This window comes from Anopheles gambiae, chromosome 2, assembly GCF_943734735.2.
Source record: "Anopheles gambiae chromosome 2, idAnoGambNW_F1_1, whole genome shotgun sequence".
NCBI lineage: Eukaryota > Metazoa > Arthropoda > Insecta > Diptera > Culicidae > Anopheles > Anopheles gambiae.
The window spans coordinates 73,492,192-73,510,848 of record NC_064601.1 but is presented as its reverse complement, the minus strand read 5'-3'; the positions used below and the strand labels follow the sequence as shown (position 1 = coordinate 73,510,848).

At 40.3% G+C, this 18,657-nt stretch overlaps 3 protein-coding genes across 3 annotated transcripts; all 3 read right to left on the bottom strand.

Annotated features, from left to right (window-relative positions):
* Positions 1–685: 685 nt before the first annotated feature.
* Positions 686–3,035, bottom strand: LOC133395074 (uncharacterized). The gene is made up of 3 exons (XM_061663586.1): positions 2,564–3,035; positions 2,235–2,312; positions 686–1,609 (listed from the first exon to the last, which is right to left on the bottom strand). Exons 1-3 carry the CDS (start codon positions 2,969–2,971, stop codon positions 821–823), a joined length of 1,275 nt encoding a protein of 424 aa, XP_061519570.1. The 5' UTR covers positions 2,972–3,035; the 3' UTR covers positions 686–820.
* An 8,769-nt stretch (positions 3,036–11,804) lies between these two features.
* Positions 11,805–16,151, bottom strand: LOC133390971 (uncharacterized). The gene is made up of 4 exons (XM_061640480.1): positions 16,136–16,151; positions 13,750–14,203; positions 13,368–13,675; positions 11,805–13,295 (listed from the first exon to the last, which is right to left on the bottom strand). Exons 1-4 carry the CDS (start codon positions 16,149–16,151, stop codon positions 12,397–12,399), a joined length of 1,677 nt encoding a protein of 558 aa, XP_061496464.1. The 3' UTR covers positions 11,805–12,396.
* A 449-nt stretch (positions 16,152–16,600) lies between these two features.
* LOC133391526 (uncharacterized) lies at positions 16,601–18,174 on the bottom strand. The gene has a single exon (XM_061646374.1). It carries the CDS (start codon positions 18,126–18,128, stop codon positions 16,746–16,748), a length of 1,383 nt encoding a protein of 460 aa, XP_061502358.1. The 5' UTR covers positions 18,129–18,174; the 3' UTR covers positions 16,601–16,745.
* Between the last annotated feature and the right edge of the window lie 483 nt (positions 18,175–18,657).

The following is an 18,657-nucleotide window of genomic DNA, read 5'->3' as shown; positions in this document are numbered from 1 at the left end:
GGGCCATCAAAGTAATAACGGGGTCATGGGGATGGTGAATGAATAGAGTCGAGATTAATCGTTTTTTTATTATTGATTTGCTTCCAGAATGTTGAGAAAAGCCTTCGGCTAATTGCCGAGGTGGAACGACGGCCTGCTTTATGGCAAAAGCGTTCGGAGTTCTACAAAAACGGTATTCGGCGAAGGGATGCGTGGACCGAGATTGGTGGACTCTTGGACCTCACCGTCGAAGAGGCGAGCTACCAGTGGAGGAAGCTGCTGACCAGCTACAGGACTTATAAGTCCAAGCTGCGTAAAAGTCAGCAAAGCGGAGCAGGTACTAATCAAATTTAAAATAATATGAAATTGTTCAATGACATAATTTTATCATTCGTAGCGGCTGAGGACGTCTTCCACCCAAGATGGTTCGCCTTCGACGCGATGAGGTTCCTCGATGATACCATGAAGGACGGCACGCATCTCGATACGGTAAGTTGTTTTGTTATTTATCTGTAAATTTTATATTTCACTGCGAGTTAAGGGCGGTCCTGTGGCACAGCAACAACATGCCCGTCATGGGTTGAAGCCTCATATGGACCGTTCTCAAACGATCGCAAATAAATCGTTTTATCTGAATAACTTGCCAAGCGTGATTCACGTTGAACCATTCTTTCATCTAAACAATGGTGGGTGGACAATGCAAAGGTACAAGTGTACTAACGACGATGTGGGTTAGCATATTATTCATATAATGTATAATTGCATGTAATCTACGCACATTCTACGATTTAATAACTACTAATTAGCTTAATAATTGACACATACAAAGAGTTGTATTGCATTAATGATTAAGTTGGTTATTATACTTAAGATCATGTGCAATGTGTAAACGTATATTCAACAAGTCGTTTGGCGTGCGACAGGGTATGCCTTGTAGTCCGCTCATTGTAGCTGGAGCTCTCTCGCCTTCTACAAAACGCCCATTGACGACCCTGTCAAAAGATGAAGGGCGAGTGTATGTATTGCGTGAAGCACTCTGTCGAAGAAAATTATGGAGATATATTGTTGTCATAATAACCGTTTTAGCATCTTCTGGCTCTAGCAGAATCGGGCTTTTATTAATGCGGAAACGGTTGGCTAAAATCCCGAACACATTTTCAACGATCATTCGAGCACGAGAGTGACGTTTGTTGAAAACTCTTTCAATTGTCCCTTCCGCATGCATGCCTCCAAATGGTCGAATGCAGTACCTGGTAAAAGCAAACGCTTTATCGCCTAAAAGAAAGTAAGGTACTCGCATTGCATATGGAACTCGCAGTGGTTCAGGTTCCGGTACATTCAAACTGTTGTTTTCCAGCCTCTGGTATAAGCGTGTGTTTTTAAATACACCTCCGTCAGATATTCCACCTTTTCCTCCAATATCTGCATGTAAAAAGTTGTAATCGGCATCTACTACCGCAAGTAAAACAATGCTGAAATAATGTTGATAGTTGTAATACTCTGATCCACTATTACTAGGCTTTTCCACTTGTACGTGTTTGCCATCAATGGACCCAATTGCATGCGGAAAATTCCACCTTTGTTCAAACTTTTTTGATTTCTCCTTCCATTCTTCTGCTGTGGACGGCATCTGAAATGATAATAACACATACAAAGATAAATTAATTATATATTTCATAAATTTAACTCATATGTATTGCTCGTCGTTGGATATCAATGCAACCTTATTTATTTTGTAACTTTTTGATTATGCTATCTCATTATTTTTTATCTCTCTTTTCAGTTCGATGACGACCTAGAACAAGACACCTCCACCCAAGCCCACCCAATCCCTTCTTGTTCCTATTCCTCAATTCCGCCCCAACCAACAATCCCAGCACCAACAATCCCAGCACCAACAATCCCAGCACCAAATCCAGCACCAACAACAGCACGAACTACAGCACCAACTACAGCACCAACCCCAGCACGAACTCCAGTACCGATCCCAGCACCAATCCGAGCAACAACAACTCCAGCACCAACCCCAGCACAAACCCCAGCACCGACCCCAGCACCGACCCCAGCACCAAGCCCAGCACCCACTCCAGCGATGGAAAATTATTTGTCCATGTTTGGCCAGTGGGTGGGGGCATGGTTAATCCATTTACCACCAGACCAACAAAACGATGCCACTAATCGTTTGCGGCAGACGATGCTGGAGTGGGATCTGGAACACAATAAAAAATAAAATAAAAAAAATTACAAAAACATACCTTTACATAGCTCCGCAAATGTTTATTTAAACAAGCACACACATCCTTTACAATTTTGGCAATCGATGATTTAGAAACCTAAAATTATACAATACTCATTAAAATCCGAACATTTCATTTTAATTCGTTCAACATTAGGCTCTTGCATCGTTTTCGATTGCTAACTTCTCTTCACTTGCTTTTGTCCGAAAAAGTTTTATCAGTCCTGCGTACGGGGAGACGGTTTGTATGAGATTCGATGTTGCCACGGTGCTGCCATGGAAAAGACCGACGCCACTACCGTCTCCAATCGGACCGCCGAAACAAGAAAAAAAACAAAACATACTTACCCGAAACAAGTATTGCAAGCTTGCAAATGTCTCCCCCGTTGCCAAATACCGCAATGTTATTAAAAGCCTTTCTTGGGCCGTGATCGCTTCTCGCATATTTGTATCCATGCGGCTTATTTCTGGACCGACCAAGGCATAAAGACGATCGAAATCTTCGTGTTTCATCCGCATAAAATTTTTTATCGTATCGTTTACCATTTCGGCCTTGATGTCGTCCAACAGACGATTTCCATCCTGTCTTCTGCGGAAGAAAACTGGTCGCATCCACCACCGACGGTTTCGCCGAAGACGCCGGTTGTAATTATGATCGTTGTTTGATAAATAATCACTCATGGCTGGAAAATGAAGCTGCTTACGGATTAACACGTTCAGTTGTGGCGGAAGCCAAAACAAAACAACACAACGCATGCAAATGACGTTTATAGGCCAGGGTTGGCTTCGCGGAAACGATATATTTTTTGACAGATAAATATATGCGCAATCTGAGATTGCGCATCGTTTATTGATACGGTAACATTGTGTGGTGTGCTAAATTACAGTGGCGACATTTATACTGCGAGGAGCAATCTCGAGCTCTATGATTGTCCCGCAGGCAATTTAGACATAACCGCGCATCAAGCGCTGTTCGGTAACGTTGCGCAGGATTCATGGCAAGGAATCGCTGGCATTTTATGATAGTGTGCGGCATGTTGCATAAGTGGCATCTGTTGTTATCGCGATCAGTTGTGGCAAAGCTGGAGGTGCGGGTAAAATTATTACGTCTGGCATAGGATTGTGTTTCATCATTTAACGTCTCAGATTTGTTTACTAACAGCGTTTCTAGAACTCTCATACGGCGATGTAAAAATGTAATGAGTGCTTCATAGCTGGGATTTTCATTGTTTGACGCATGCTCTTCCCAATCGCGTAGTGTTGTTGTTGGCAATTTTGTACACAACAAATGTTCCAAAATGCTGCTCCATTCATCTGTTTTTTCTCCTAAATGGCTCAACGTTTTTTTATGCCGCTCGAATTCATCGACCAACTGATGCAATGCCGTTGCGCTTTCTTTCCTAGCCGGTGTGATGCCAAACATAGCCTGCAAGTGACGTTTCTTAAGCAGGTATTCGTTTGAGTATCTTTCAGTGAGCATTTTCCAAGCCAGTGTATAGTTATTTGAGCTTATCGTTATCGACTCAATTACTTGTGCGGCTTCGCCTTTTACGGCAGCGCGCAAATAGTGAAATTTCTGTATGGCGGGAAGCTCATCATTTTCATTAATAAGACACTCAAAGGTGTCGCGGAAAGTTAGCCATTGCATATAGTCGCCATCGAACTCGGGCAATGCTATGGTGGGCAGCTTTATGCCTTGCAGCGGGTTGCTGCCGGCCCTATGCTGCGACCTTTCGCTACGAGGAATTTGTCTATATTTTGCTTTCAAAGCAGCTTGCAGTCTTATGAGTCGCGGTTCAAAATCTTCGCGCAGTAATGCGTTATAAGTGATTTCTTCAGCAGTGGTTGCATTATCTTCCAGCTGCTGTTGAATGCTTTCCAAATCCTTACACATTTGCTCAAATTTGCTCATTCTAGTTTCAACCTCAATCGAGTCCCGCTCAGATTGGTAATCTTGGTTAAATTGTTCATATCGTCCCAAGATAGTTAGCAAAATCGTTCTTCTCGACGCCAAGATCGTCGGTTGCACGGACATTTTACAAGATTAGTTATTGGTATTAGCGTAATGTAAAGCCAAACGATGCGAGTGCGTGTACAGAAGGGTTAGCGTAAGCGCGCGCAGATAATATTTACTTTATCGAAAAACTCTCGACTAATCAGGATTTCGACACTATCCTGGTCACGGCACCAATGTTAACTCGGAGGAGAATTTCGGATAAAGTCTTGCGCGTTTCTTTCTGTTTTCTATGCTACCAATAATTACCAATCTTATAACGACGATTTGCCAGAGAAGAAGAGGACGAAAAAGCCTTTTCGCCATCTATTTATTAAATCTAAACCGCTAGTGATGTCAGCGTAAACAAGTTCAAAAAATGAACGGATTTATTCCGATCCGCTCCGAACTGCTCGACTCCAGCAGTTGCTCCAACACCGGCATTGACGGCATTAGCATGACAGTTATTAATACAAAATATAATGCATTTGATTCACACATGTTTGATCACATTCCTTTTTTCACACTGCGACTTTTTGAAACACGCACATAGATCCCGGATGATAACATGTTTTTTTCTTGCACCGTTTCACACATTGATATGTTTATTTTGGTGCCCTTAAATCAATGCACCGAAATATACTGCACTTTTTAAATAATATTTCATATTATAATATGATAAGCACTGACAAATAACCACTGATCAGTCTAGGGCTGGACGTTGCGGTATTTTTCTTCTTATAAGTTTATTTTAATGAATTACTTAAAATTAGGCGGATTGCGCACGCGTCCGATCGTTGCCATTGCCGTTCGTAGAAAAAGTTCCCGCTGGCCGCCAAATTATGGCACTCTAATTATAGCATTTCTCTGATTATTGCAGAACTCTCTAATTATAGCATTGCGAATATTTCATGCGATCTCATACGCAGATCATAACTCTTACGTATAAACAACCACTAACTTGCTTTTTTACTTACCCATGTTTGGCAGCGTGACAACCCCATCGTTTGCTTCTTGCAGAGCTTCTTGGTACGAGAGCTCAATCTCGTTCATCAGCTTACGGCACTTTGCATAAAAATGTTCATTTTGGCTGCAATTCTGCGAAATTTTTGTAGCACTTTTCTAACACAGTTGAGAAACACTTGCACTTGGCACTTGGCAAACCACACAGAATGAAAAAAAAATTGACAGCAGCAACAAAGCACTACTATATACCAAAATATACCTACCTCACAAATACATTCTCATGGCTAAAACGTTGGCGCGTGTCCGTTAGGATGAGTTGATTTTTTTCATAGCACACTTTTTTCATCATCGCTGTTTCTCTCGTTCGCTTCAGCCAAGCAAAAAAACTCGATTTTGCTCTTCGTCTGATTTGGAGAGCGTACGAAGGGGTTTTGGGCTCTATTTCCAACAACAACAACAACCACACGAGAAGGCTCGTGGACACTCATCAAGGGAAAATCGCTCAACTTAGAACGTTGGGTTTCTTTCGTCTCGCGGCAAATATCTCCAACCAACCATTCTTCATTGGAGAGCTTAATTCTGCCGCGATTATATTTCCTCTTGACCTGCTTTGTTTCGTCTATCTCGACAGTTTTACCGGGGCCACCAATCATCGATCCGGTGTACTGATCGAGGTATATTAACTCGGAGCGGATTTTACGGTAAAACGACATCACGGTTTTACGGTTTACATCCGCTTCGATTGCGGCTCTTTCGACGCCTATCTCCATGCTCCAAAAATACATAAGGAGCATTATTGTTTGGAGTGAATGTTTTGACCCAGCGAAAAATGAGCCATTTCGCACACTTAACGAGGCGTTTCGACAGAGCTGCTTCCCACATACCTATCTACATCCGTCGATACATACCCCTACCCGAAGATTCGTCCGGAGATTCATCGGGTCACCGCATCGCCGACATTCCTGGCTCGGTTTCAGCAACTTCCACCGCAGTAACCACTTCACAGCATCTTGCGAATCCTCTAAATCCTGCATGATAACAACAAGCCGAATATGCTCCCTGCAAATATATTAATAAAATGTGTGTGTGAACAATAGCGTATGCGTAATGAAATTTTTGTTATTATTGGTTAAGTCAGCTAAGTAAGTTAATATGATAAACATTATGGTTGCATGTCCTTATTTGTTTTTATTTCCTGTTAGTGTTTTGTTAGCGGAAAATAAAAATATGCCAGGCTCATACTCCAAGTGATTCCTTTCGCATGGCATGCCGGCATCTCAAACATTGACTTCATGGCCGTGTGGGGGTGGCCTCTTCGGATGCTTACCTTATTTATTAGATGGTTAATTAATTAATATTTTTCATGCGTAACGCCTTTGTTACTTTGTTAGCGTATGGTAGTAGGATTAGGAAAAATTAAAATCAATGATACTTACATGCTGTTTCCAAGGTAATGTTAAAAATTTGCACAATTGTCGCAACGATTGTTCAAACGCATAGAGCGAGGATAAAACGCTTTTGGCGGTCTATTTGTTATGATCGATTAGCTCTTGACATTCATGTGGGGTTATGTGCACACACACGCACATGAAATCGGTGTGTTTTTGTTTTTTAGTTTGCTCGATTGTACTAATTCCTTAAATTGGGGCTATCGTGCGCGAGACAAACATTCATTTTCTCGTTTTCGATTCATGGTCAGGTATTCGATGCCTAAATTGCTGGTGCAATAGATCGCAACACAATCGAACAGCAAGCACAACACATTTTCACGATCTTCATAAGCAAACCGAACACGCACAAACAAGTGCAGCCACTTTTCATCTCTGGTGTGCGTTTCTGTAATTTTGGCACTTTATCGCATCGGAAAATAACGTGGCGCATTCGTATTAACATGCAGCACCGGTAGCGTAATATTAATGCCACTAATTCGAAGCATTAATATTCGCGGCCAAATGCAACGGTTATACCCAATTCCCAACGGCTATTCGAATCGAGCAATATTTGAATTCAAACCATCGGATCGAGCTGTTCAGCTTGAGGTTAAATTCAACTATTGCTCGATTCGAAAGGTTTGAATAGCCGTTGGGAATTGGGTACAACCGTCGCATTTGGCCGCGAATGGTTATGCTTGGAATTAGTTGCATTGATATTGCGCTACCGGTGCTGCATGTTAATACGAATGCGCCACGTTATTTTCCGATGCGATAAAGTGCCAAAATTACAGAAACGCACACCAGAGATGAAAAGTGGCTGCACTTGTTTGTGCGTGTTCGGTTTGCTTATGAAGATCGTGAAAATGTGTTGTGCTTGCTGTTCGATTGTGTTGCGATCTATTGCACCAGCAATTTAGGCATCGAATACCTGACCATGAATCGAAAACGAGAAAATGAATGTTTGTCTCGCGCACGATAGCCCCAATTTAAGGAATTAGTACAATCGAGCAAACTAAAAAACAAAAACACACCGATTTCATGTGCGTGTGTGTGCACATAACCCCACATGAATGTCAAGAGCTAATCGATCATAACAAATAGACCGCCAAAAGCGTTTTATCCTCGCTCTATGCGTTTGAACAATCGTTGCGACAATTGTGCAAATTTTTAACATTACCTTGGAAACAGCATGTAAGTATCATTGATTTTAATTTTTCCTAATCCTACTACCATACGCTAACAAAGTAACAAAGGCGTTACGCATGAAAAATATTAATTAATCAACCATCTAATAAATAAGGTAAGCATCCGAAGAGGCCACCCCCACACGGCCATGAAGTCAATGTTTGAGATGCCGGCATGCCATGCGAAAGGAATCGCTTGGAGTATGAGCCTGGCATATTTTTATTTTCCGCTAACAAAACACTAACAGGAAATAAAAACAAATAAGGACATGCAACCATAATGTTTATCATATTAACTTACTTAGCTGACTTATCCAATAATAACAAAAATTTCATTACGCATACGCTATTGTTCACACACACATTTTATTAATATATTTGCAGGGAGCATATTCGGCTTGTTGTTATCATGCAGGATTTAGAGGATTCGCAAGATGCTGTGGAGTGGTTACTGCGGTGGAAGTTGCTGAAACCGAGCCAGGAATGTCGGCGATGCGGTGACCCGATGAATCTCCGGACGAATCTTCGGGTAGGGGTATGTATCGACGGATGTAGATAGGTATGTGGGAAGCAGCTCTGTCGAAACGCCTCGTTAAGTGTGCGAAATGGCTCATTTTTCGCTGGGTCAAAACATTCACTCCAAACAATAATGCTCCTTATGTATTTTTGGAGCATGGAGATAGGCGTCGAAAGAGCCGCAATCGAAGCGGATGTAAACCGTAAAACCGTGATGTCGTTTTACCGTAAAATCCGCTCCGAGTTAATATACCTCGATCAGTACACCGGATCGATGATTGGTGGCCCCGGTAAAACTGTCGAGATAGACGAAACAAAGCTGGTCAAGAGGAAATATAATCGCGGCAGAATTAAGCTCTCCAATGAAGAATGGTTGGTTGGAGATATTTGCCGCGAGACGAAAGAAACCCAACGTTCTAAGTTGAGCGATTTTCCCTTGATGAGTGTCCACGAGCCTTCTCGTGTGGTTGTTGTTGTTGTTGGAAATAGAGCCCAAAACCCCTTCGTACGCTCTCCAAATCAGACGAAGAGCAAAATCGAGTTTTTTTGCTTGGCTGAAGCGAACGAGAGAAACAGCGATGATGAAAAAAGTGTGCTATGAAAAAAATCAACTCATCCTAACGGACACGCGCCAACGTTTTAGCCATGAGAATGTATTTGTGAGGTAGGTATATTTTGGTATATAGTAGTGCTTTGTTGCTGCTGTCATTTTTTTTTTTCATTCTGTGTGGTTTGCCAAGTGCCAAGTGCAAGTGTTTCTCAACTGTGTTAGAAAAGTGCTACAAAAATTTCGCAGAATTGCAGCCAAAATGAACATTTTTATGAACATGATGATGAACGAGATTGAGCTCTCGTACCAAGAAGCTCTGCAAGAAGCAAACGATGGGGTTGTCACGCTGCCAAACATGGGTAAGTAAAAAAGCAAGTTAGTGGTTGTTTATACGTAAGAGTTAGGATCTGCGTATGAGATCGCATGAAATATTCGCAATGCTATAATTAGAGAGTTCTGCAATAATCAGAGAAATGCTATAATTAGAGTGCCATAATTTGGCGGCCAGCGGGAACTTTTTCTACGAACGGCAATGGCAACGATCGGACGCGTGCGCAATCCGCCTAATTTTAAGTAATTCGTTAAAATAAACTTATAAGAAGAAAAATACCGCAATGTCCAGCCCTAGACAGATCAGTGGTTATTTGCCAGTGCATATCATATTATAATATTAAACATTTAAAAAGTATAGTATAATTCGGTGCATTGATTTAAGGGCACCGAAATAAACATATCAATGTGTGAAACGGTGCAAGAAAAAAAAACATGTTATCATCCGGGATCTACAGCGCCTACCACAACTATATGGACAGTCTTTTTTCACGATTTGCGGAAAATCCATAAGAGATAGATAAAAACAGTTAATGTTTGAGTTGTGCAGAATACTATTTTACATCTTCGTATATTTTTTTCAAATTTTTGAAACACGTTTTTACACGACTTATGACGAAAAATCAAATTTATGGTCGTACCATAACTATAAAGACACGTCGTGTTCCCAGCACGTCAGGGCAATTAACCCGTAACGGTGCTCTCGTCGAAGCGAGGACGATTGGAAGCAACTCTGATCCTTTCGATCCCAAAGCCAACCAAATAAATAAGGCTTATTTCATTGGCTGTGAGAAGTTCCCTTTATTGCTCATTTTTAATTCGCGAGCCCTTCTCGCAGCGCGTGCTATTGTAGCGATGCGTAATTTACACATACGTGAGAAGGCCGGCCTAACATTTTTATTTACTTCCTAAACTAACTTAGTTTCCTAATTTAATAATTAAACCTAAAATTCTATCTTACTAATCCTTAAATAATTGTATGACCCAACTTCAATTTCCTAACTTCACATAAATCGATTCATTTCTTACTATTAATTAATCCAAATTAATCCTAACGCTCCTACGCTTATCCCTTATTACTTCCTACCCTTCTGACAGAAATCGCGCGACATGTAGGCTTAAACTCGTAGCTTAAACAAAGCTTATTGGCATTCAAAAGTTTAAGCCGCGCTGAGTGCCCGCTCACGAGAGGCTTGATCGTTTAAGCTACCGCTATCCATTTAAGCTACGCACTCACCGGCTGTGAGTGCTTTCGCTCACTATGCTCCCCTCTCACCCTTTCTTTCCTCCTTTCTGCTCCGCAATTGCCCATTGCTTCGAGCCGTTACGAACATCAACAATTCCTGGAAGTGTGGGAAGTATTGATGCTTTGTATTGAATTTTTATTCGGTGTGTGGCAACTACACGAAGCGTCAGTAAAACTTTCTGCTCGAGCTATTGCGTTATTGTGGAAATAAATAATAAAACCTGGGAAAGAATAAAAGGTAATACAGTTTAATAATATTGCTTAGCTCTTTTACAAAATGTGTTTCTGTTTCAGTCATGGAAAATAACGCATGTTCATGTCTTGCTTCATTGGAAGAAAAAAATGATAGAATTTTGTCCTTCCAAACGACTATGATGGCGCGGCTTGATGAAAATAGTTTAGAGCTATTCAAACTCAAGAAGCTAACAAGTTCATTGAAAGCCCAGGTAGAAATCTTGACTGACAATCTGTTGGCCCCACCGTCTGCCACTCCTCAAGCTTCTGGTTCAGTTTGTTTGGATGAAAACCAAAATGAAGAACCCCCAATAGAGAACGAGTCGATAACCCAAATAGACACCCAAGAAAAGCTGGTGGAATTTAATGAAATGCTGTCTTTGGCTGATTATTTTCAAGATGTTGTAAAGCGATTGAATCGTGGTATGAAGGCCACACTACAAGCAGCGCATGCACGATACGCTGTACACTCTTTTTTGCCCTATTTTACTTACTAAGTGCAGCTGGAGCGGAGGTAGGCCTGGACCAAAAATACCGTGGCGTGATAAGATTAATATGCTACGCCTATTTAAATGCATGGCAAGCAATGGCTTAAATGAAGTATCGGAAAAAACGGTAAATGATTTTATTAGGATGAAATTAAAAAATGCTGTAAGCCATGCTAAGGGAAAACGAAAATCCCAGACTGTAGTGCATAAAAGCTTTTCTAAAAAGAAAAAGAATCTTGAAGACCAATCAACCAATGTAAATATTGTAGATAGTTATATAACCTTTCAGTAGATAGTTTATTTTTGAAGTACTACTTGTGATTGCAATGCTGTGAAATGTCCCATGAAATTCCTTAATATTAGTCATTAAAGGCATGAATTGATTATGAGAATTGGTAAATAAAAATATGATTGAACTAAAAAATTTCTATTGAAAACATGTTTTGAAATATATGTTAACAATAATAGAGAGAATTCCTAAAATATTTAAGGTAATATGATATTAGGGAGGGGACCAGTGTAACGTTACTGTTAACAACATGTAAATTAAACCAAATGACGAAAATGTTCCACAATTTTCAGTTGCATGAATTTGAGTAGTATACGAATTATATAAAGTTATCGTTATGAGCCAGTGATTAAAAAACATTTTAGACGACCGTAATACTACTAATATGAGTTTAAATGCTTCCTTAAACATTATGATTATTTGATTATCAAAAAATAATATATTACATCCAAAAAAAGGAATGCATTCATCTGAAAAGAAAAAAAATATATATTAATTAATATAGTAATGCTTTTTTATTCAACTTTATCTATGCATCGATTTATAACGATAAGATATATACAAAGGTATTTCAATGATCAGGTATTTTTATGTACTAAGCTCAGGGATCTCAGGGAACGTATGGAGGAGAGGAAAAAAACAAGTGTATCCGAAAGAATCGGGGATCCTGCGTGGTGCCTGGCAAGAGATTTGGAAGGTAGATTCACGGCTACTAATTTACATTTTATGCTATGGTGTGAAAGCTGAACCTTACTGCGAGGAGTGTTTTTTTTTTAATTTTGTGTATGAAAATATCGCTAGACGATAACTGTATTGGGAAATTATCAACCGTTTTACGCAGATTGAACAACTCCTCGTTTGATTCGAACTGTGATCCTTCTATCGTGAAATAAGAATTAGAAACTTCTTTAGCTGATAAAAATTCTACTACATGGTTATCTGTAGTGAGAAATCATGCGTTTCTGAATCCCATCATCAGATAAAAATCGCATCTCAATCGTAAACCAGACCCAGTTCCTATAAGCGTAGGAAATTTTGGTGGAACAATATTTGTTGCTTTCTTTAAAGTTTCGATTTCTCTTGATCTTGTAATTACCTGTTCGGTACATCTATTACCCGAACGCATTAAACGCTTCAGTAATTGTAAATGATTTTCAAAATCATACGTTGAAATCTCCATGGAGCCAAACCTATCACAATCGTCATAAATATGAATGAGATTATGAACGTTGCTTGTTATGTGTTCACGACCGTAAATATTTGCGAAACCTTTGAGGAATTCTTTAAACATCATTTTAGCTTGAGGCGAAAAGTGTTTATGAGTTTTCGTGGCAAAAATTGTATGTGCACAAAAATATAGCAAATAATGCTGAAACGCTTCTTCCCACATAAAATCCTTGTATATAATAACACTAGCGTAAAACAAAAATGATCTATATTCAGTTCCTTTCCTAAAGCCACTAAATTTTATATGTCTGAAACGTCTTTGAATTTCCCCTGGAAGCTGGATTTTCATTAAAAATGAAGAAACAGTTTCCTTTTGCGTATCCGTCCATTTACCGAATCGAGCAAAAGTATGATTAAAAATCCCTATAGCAATTTTCTTTGACACTCCTAAATCTCTCACATGTAAACCATCGGCAATGATTATATCCTTTATCATATCAAGCTCATCTATATCCTCTAGAGGCGATTTCCAAGCTTTATGATGTTTCTGGTCCTCTCTTCCACGAAAACCTAAATCAGTACGCAACTGAGCATCTGCATCTTCAAAAACAATCTTTCTTCCTACTTGTGTCCCTTCACAAGTACATTTCAAGCAGCTGTTTCTGCCAACGTAACTTATCGTTGCTAAAATGAAAAATGAATGTACATATTAAAAACAATCATTAACCGAATACTTCACGAAATTGAAATTCATACCTTTGGCAAAACAAATAGCAGGGGAATCGGCAACAAACATGTGTAATTTAAATCGCACATTCTTTTCACCGAACTGCAATCCTCTTTTTTGTAGGTCGTTAGCTTCTGTTACCAGGGGCCGCAAAAAACCTTCCACATCATCCGGCTTTGTGTGACCGCAAAATACACCTAGTAACATAACCGGTGCTTCCGGTAATTCCACCACCTTCATTAGGATTGGCCAAAGCTGCCTAGCTGAACTATTAAATAATGGGAGCCCATCAATAAATATCTGCGCTCTAAACCGGTCGACGCGTGGAGTAGTATTACTGTAAGGATAAAGAGTATTAATTTAATAGGAAGACTTAGTTGAAAAAAGAAAAAAATAACAAATTTTACTTACTTAAAATGTGTCATCAGCACATATTCTATTCCCTGGTACCAGAAATGCCCGCCCAAGATAGGTTGAATTTCTAAGCCTACTTGGGTTGGCGTTTTCAATAAAGTCCGCGCATCTGCTGGAAGTCTAAGCTTAAGCTTCCTGCGAAGCAGTGCCAACAGCATGTTTATCGTGGACCGAGGTAGATTTTTCGTTTTAGCAATATAACGCAGACCTTCCTTGAGGGTGATATTGTCGAAAAAACTGTATGTGCTGTCTCTCTCTACATACACATCTTCCACGTCGTCATCCGCGATTTCGACGTTATCATCCAGCAAACAATTCTCAGCATTTGCATCCAATACTGCATCACTATGGCCAGCATCTTCACCAGCACGGAATGCATCTTGAGATTGATGATCTTTTTCGGCAAAGCTGTTAGAATCTATTTGAGCTGGGCTGTTGCTTGATAGTTCGTCTGTGAAATATTATGAATTTCATAATATGTTTGCAAAACAGTATAATATTATTGACGGGTAGATTCAATAACAACCGCATGGGTCATTAGGAGCCGTCGTAGTTGTTCAGAACCGACCGCAACAGCCGACAAACAGCTCCGAACGGTTCCAAATGGCTCCAAACGGCTTCAGACAGCTCCCACGGTTCCGACGGCGACAACTACAGTCTACCGGCATAGCTGCCCACTAGCGGCTTCAGCCGGCTCAGACCGGAACTGTCAGTTTGATACAGCGGGAATCAGGGCCGGAATGGAAACGTTCGGAAGCGCTTCGCAGTCCTCGGTACGATTTGGGGAACTTATCACTAATTTATGTATAAATAAGTAACTTTCCTTCAACGTTTAGATTCAGCATACCAGATATTCCACTTGGACCAGCAATTTGAGCTTGCCGCCACTCCTCTTCAGCTTCGCGGTCCAATTCTTTCATAATTTTCCTGCTTCTTTTCGAGAGAGTGCCATCTCGACGCATTTTTTTTTTGAGGGCATATCTGGATCCTATAACAATATACGGTTTATAAACTGAAAAAGAGAAAAACACCAGCAATCATCACTCTTTACACAACTTACCTGCTAGTTTAAACCAATTTAACGTCTACGCTTGCGCACACACTGACACTATAAGTCTTAATAAGACCTATTAAGGTTAACTGCACTTATATACGCGGTAAGCACAAGCCAATTAAACTATACTTTATAGAAATAATATAAGTTTAACAGGATAAATCACTTCAGCATTTCACCAAACCAAACCAAGCCAATTTTTGTCAACACTGATAATTGTCAAACGAGGGAGGCGAACCGCAGATGAAGAAAACAACTTTTATCACTATGGGACAGCTTCAATACTTGTCCAATTTTTTAGAATAGTTTTGTATACAACTTTAAATTGCCAGGAAAAGAAAAGATTTAAAACACAACACACATTTATTGAATCATTATCACTCTTAAATTAATTGTAAATTATTGTGTGTTGTATTAAATATCATTAAATTTTGCTTATCAGTTTTATTTATGTTTTGCCAAATAGAACTATGATTCGCCCATAGTTTCTTTCGCTCTCTCATCAGACTGGCTGGCACCATCTCTTCATTGAACCCTTCCCATTGGGCCTTTTTGAGTAATATTTTTTCCGCCAAGTCCAATTCCTCCTTTGTTATAATGGGAGACCATGACTCGAGTTTTGCCTTAGCTTTTAACCAATCGAAATATTTTAGACAAACAGCAAGAGATTTTCGTAGCTTGAGCCACCTTGATGACCAATCTACGTTAATAACACTCCAATCTAATTTGTTGACCGTTTTAGTTGTGCAACTGTGTCGCATTTCCTCCATAGTTACCACTTCTATCTTTTCTGTTGAGTGTTTATAATTGTTTTTTAGGAATGTAGGCCCTTTAAACCATATTGATGGTCCGTTAGTGACCTTAGTGGCTTCGTCTGCTGGGTTTTCCTTTGTACCTATCCAATGCCATTGATTCGAGCAGCTTCGATTTAAAATTTCCCCGATCCTTAGAGCTACGAATTGTTTATATTTTCTTGGTTCCGAGGTGATCCACGCTAGCACTGTCTTAGAATCAGTCCAAAAAAGTGCATCATCTAATTCCATCCTTTTTAGATCCTAATCATTTCCTTTGAAACAGTTTCTGCTAGTCTGGCCCCTAGAACTGCTGCTTGCAGCTCCAGGCGTGGGATCGACAGGGGTTTTGTGGGTGCAACGCGGGATTTAGCAGCTACGAGACTAATATCAGCCCCCTTTTTGTGCGTGGTGCGTAAATACGCCACTGCTGCGAACGCCTTTTCAGAAGCGTCTACAAATACGTGAAGCTCACGCCTTAGCACCTCTGATGCCGATGAGTAGCATCTGGGAATGTTAATTGTTTCCACTTCCTTACCACCCATTCCTGCCATCTCCTTTGCAGCTCCGCCGGCAACTTATCATCCCAATCCAATCCTTGCCTCCAGATGTCTTGCATTAATATTTTTGATTCCACCACGTAATTAGCAATTAATCCCAAGGGGTCGTAAATTTTCATTGTGTTTGATAGTAATATTCTTTTAGTGGCATTCCCTCCTGTTTCTATAAAGCCTTTTATTATATACTTAAGTGAGTCCCTTTCTCTATCCCACCACTGACCGAGGATTTTATCGTATGTGTTGTCTGATTCACATATTTTCATCAGGTTGGAGTCACTCACTCTCTCTTTAGTTAGACTTTCCAATACTTTAACTGAGTTCGATAAAAAATTTCTGATATAGAATTTCGCTTCATCGTGTATCTTTATCACTTCCTTTGTTCTCTTGATCGCCAATTCATCGGAATCGAAACTGTCTAGATAATCATCTACATAATGGTTGCGGACAATTGCAATCGCTGCTTCCGGATACCTCGTTTGAAAAAGTGCTGCATTTTCGTTCTTAACGAACTGGGCGCATGCGGGGGAGCATGTTGCCCCGAAGGTCATTACCTTCATTTCGAAAATTTGTGGTTTATCATTTGGGTTGCTACGATAAAGAAATCTTTGAGCACACCAGTCCTCCTGCCTTATGCCCACTTGGTGAAACATTTCCACCTGAAATGCCCACGCGTCCCTCTCTAAAGCGGATCAGTATGCCGAAAAGAGATGCAACTGCATCAGGTCCGGACAGCAATTGTGAATTAAGTGATATGCCATTATTTTTTGCTGCAGCATCGAATACAAGTCTCGGTTTAGGTTTGGGCTTGTTGTAATTTATTAAAGCGAAGTGCGGTATGTAATTTAGTTTGGGGTTATGTTCATCTTTCAATAGATTGTTCCCTTCGATCGCTTGAGCGTATCCCTTTTGACAGTATGCAGCTATCTCTTCGTGATACCATTTCTTTAGTATCGCGTCTCTTTCCATCTTCCTTTCTAAACATTGCAGTCTTCTTAGTGCTTGAGCGAAGCTTTCCGGAAGTCTGATCTCATCTTTCTTCCATAGTAGACCTATTTCATACCCGTTCTTTGTTTTATTTAATGTTTCCTTCATTAGTATTTTTGCTCTCTCTTCTTCTTTTGATTGAGGCAAGTTGGTGTCGATCTTAACACCGAACTCTTCGGTAGAAAAATATCCTTTCATTAGATCCGCCATTGTTTTTTCTTCTTTGCCATTCTCCATGAGAGAAAACAATCTTTCCTGTTTTGATTTTGAGCTACTTGCTCCTAGAAATACCCACCCCAGGTGGGTTTGCATAGCTATTGGTCCTCCCGCGCGTCCTAATTTGGTGCGTAATGCACACATGAGGTGAGCATGTGGTAACCAGATAATTATTTTGGGTAGTCCATCGCGATAGCTTGCTAAATCAATTCCCTTTAAATGCCGATATTTTCTTTTAAGCGCTGCTCCATCAACGGTTTGTTTTGGTAGCTCCATTGACTCTACTGTTCTCAGGCCATCAAGGTTAATAAATTTTCCAGACTGGTCCTTAATCAAAATGGACACAGTTTGGCTGCCTGGTTCCTCCTGAATGGATCCGTTTGTCCAAGCCAAAGATAATGGCCGAGGTGATCCCTCCACTTGCAGTTCTTCTTTGAGATCGCGTAAAATCAAGCTTGCGGAAGACCCTGAGTCCATAAAGGCAAAGGTCTCAAGTTCATTATCCCCGTGGCGAATAGTCACAGGTATAATTTGAAAGTATATTTCAGGTAATTCCGGTTCCTTGTGAATGTTTAAATTTTCCGTGCGTACCGGTGTAGTTGGATTCTGGATTGAAATGCGATGGAGCAGGGTGTGGTGTCTTCCCCGACAACCATATTGCCTGCATTGCGGAGGCAAATAACAACTATGTGCATCGTGGTTAGCTTGATTGCAACAGTTAACACAGATGCGCATACGTCTCACGGTTTCCCATCTTCGTTCTATTGGCATATTTTTAAATTCTTGGCAATCAGTGGCTCTGTGATCATAGCCACAAATGAGGCATCTAAATCGAGATCTAGGAGGTGGATTGTTATAAGAGTTGTTTCGTTGCTGCGGTCGAGTATCGCGATTGACAGATTGAATATTATGTGGGAGCCTTTGAGAATTGTCTTGTTTCTTAGTGGTTTCGGCTGTTAGCATTATTGCTAACTCTTCCGTAGGCTTCAACCATGTGGCAAAATCTTTCAATGTTTTTATTTTATTTTTCCCAGTTTTTCTATTATCATCTAGGAGGTGCATGTACACTGGTGGACATTAAAATAGGAAAAAAAAATTTGTGTGTTTTTTTTGCATAAACTAGGTGTGTCATCGCCAACAGCTCGAGGCGTACTGAATTTGTAATAGCCGAATTTTGCCTTTTATACTCTCATTTTTGGTGCGCTACTTATCTGAGTTTTGAGTGCCGGCAGCGTTTTGCGGCAGTATAAAAGGAGAGCCAAACCGTGTTGTGCTTCATTCTTCCATCAGTGGTCAAGGT

What these genes read in the sequence shown, in the direction of transcription:
- LOC133390971 (XM_061640480.1), bottom strand. An exon ending in GTGCTGATGACACATTTTAA is followed by an intron (nt 13,676 to 13,749) that starts GTAAGTAAAATT and finishes TTATCCTTACAG; the next exon opens with TAATACTACTCCACGCGTCG. An exon ending in TGCTATTTGTTTTGCCAAAG is followed by an intron (nt 13,296 to 13,367) that starts GTATGAATTTCA and finishes TTTTCATTTTAG; the next exon opens with CAACGATAAGTTACGTTGGC.
- LOC133395074 (XM_061663586.1), bottom strand. Translation starts at nt 2,971, where the DNA reads ATGCGTTGTGTTGTTTTGTTTTGGCTTCCGCCACAACTGAACGTGTTA. An exon ending in GCTTGCAATACTTGTTTCGG is followed by an intron (nt 2,313 to 2,563) that starts GTAAGTATGTTT and finishes GTATAATTTTAG; the next exon opens with GTTTCTAAATCATCGATTGC. An exon ending in ATTTGCGGAGCTATGTAAAG is followed by an intron (nt 1,610 to 2,234) that starts GTATGTTTTTGT and finishes TTATCATTTCAG; the next exon opens with ATGCCGTCCACAGCAGAAGA.
- LOC133391526 (XM_061646374.1), bottom strand. Translation starts at nt 18,128, where the DNA reads ATGCCAATAGAACGAAGATGGGAAACCGTGAGACGTATGCGCATCTGT.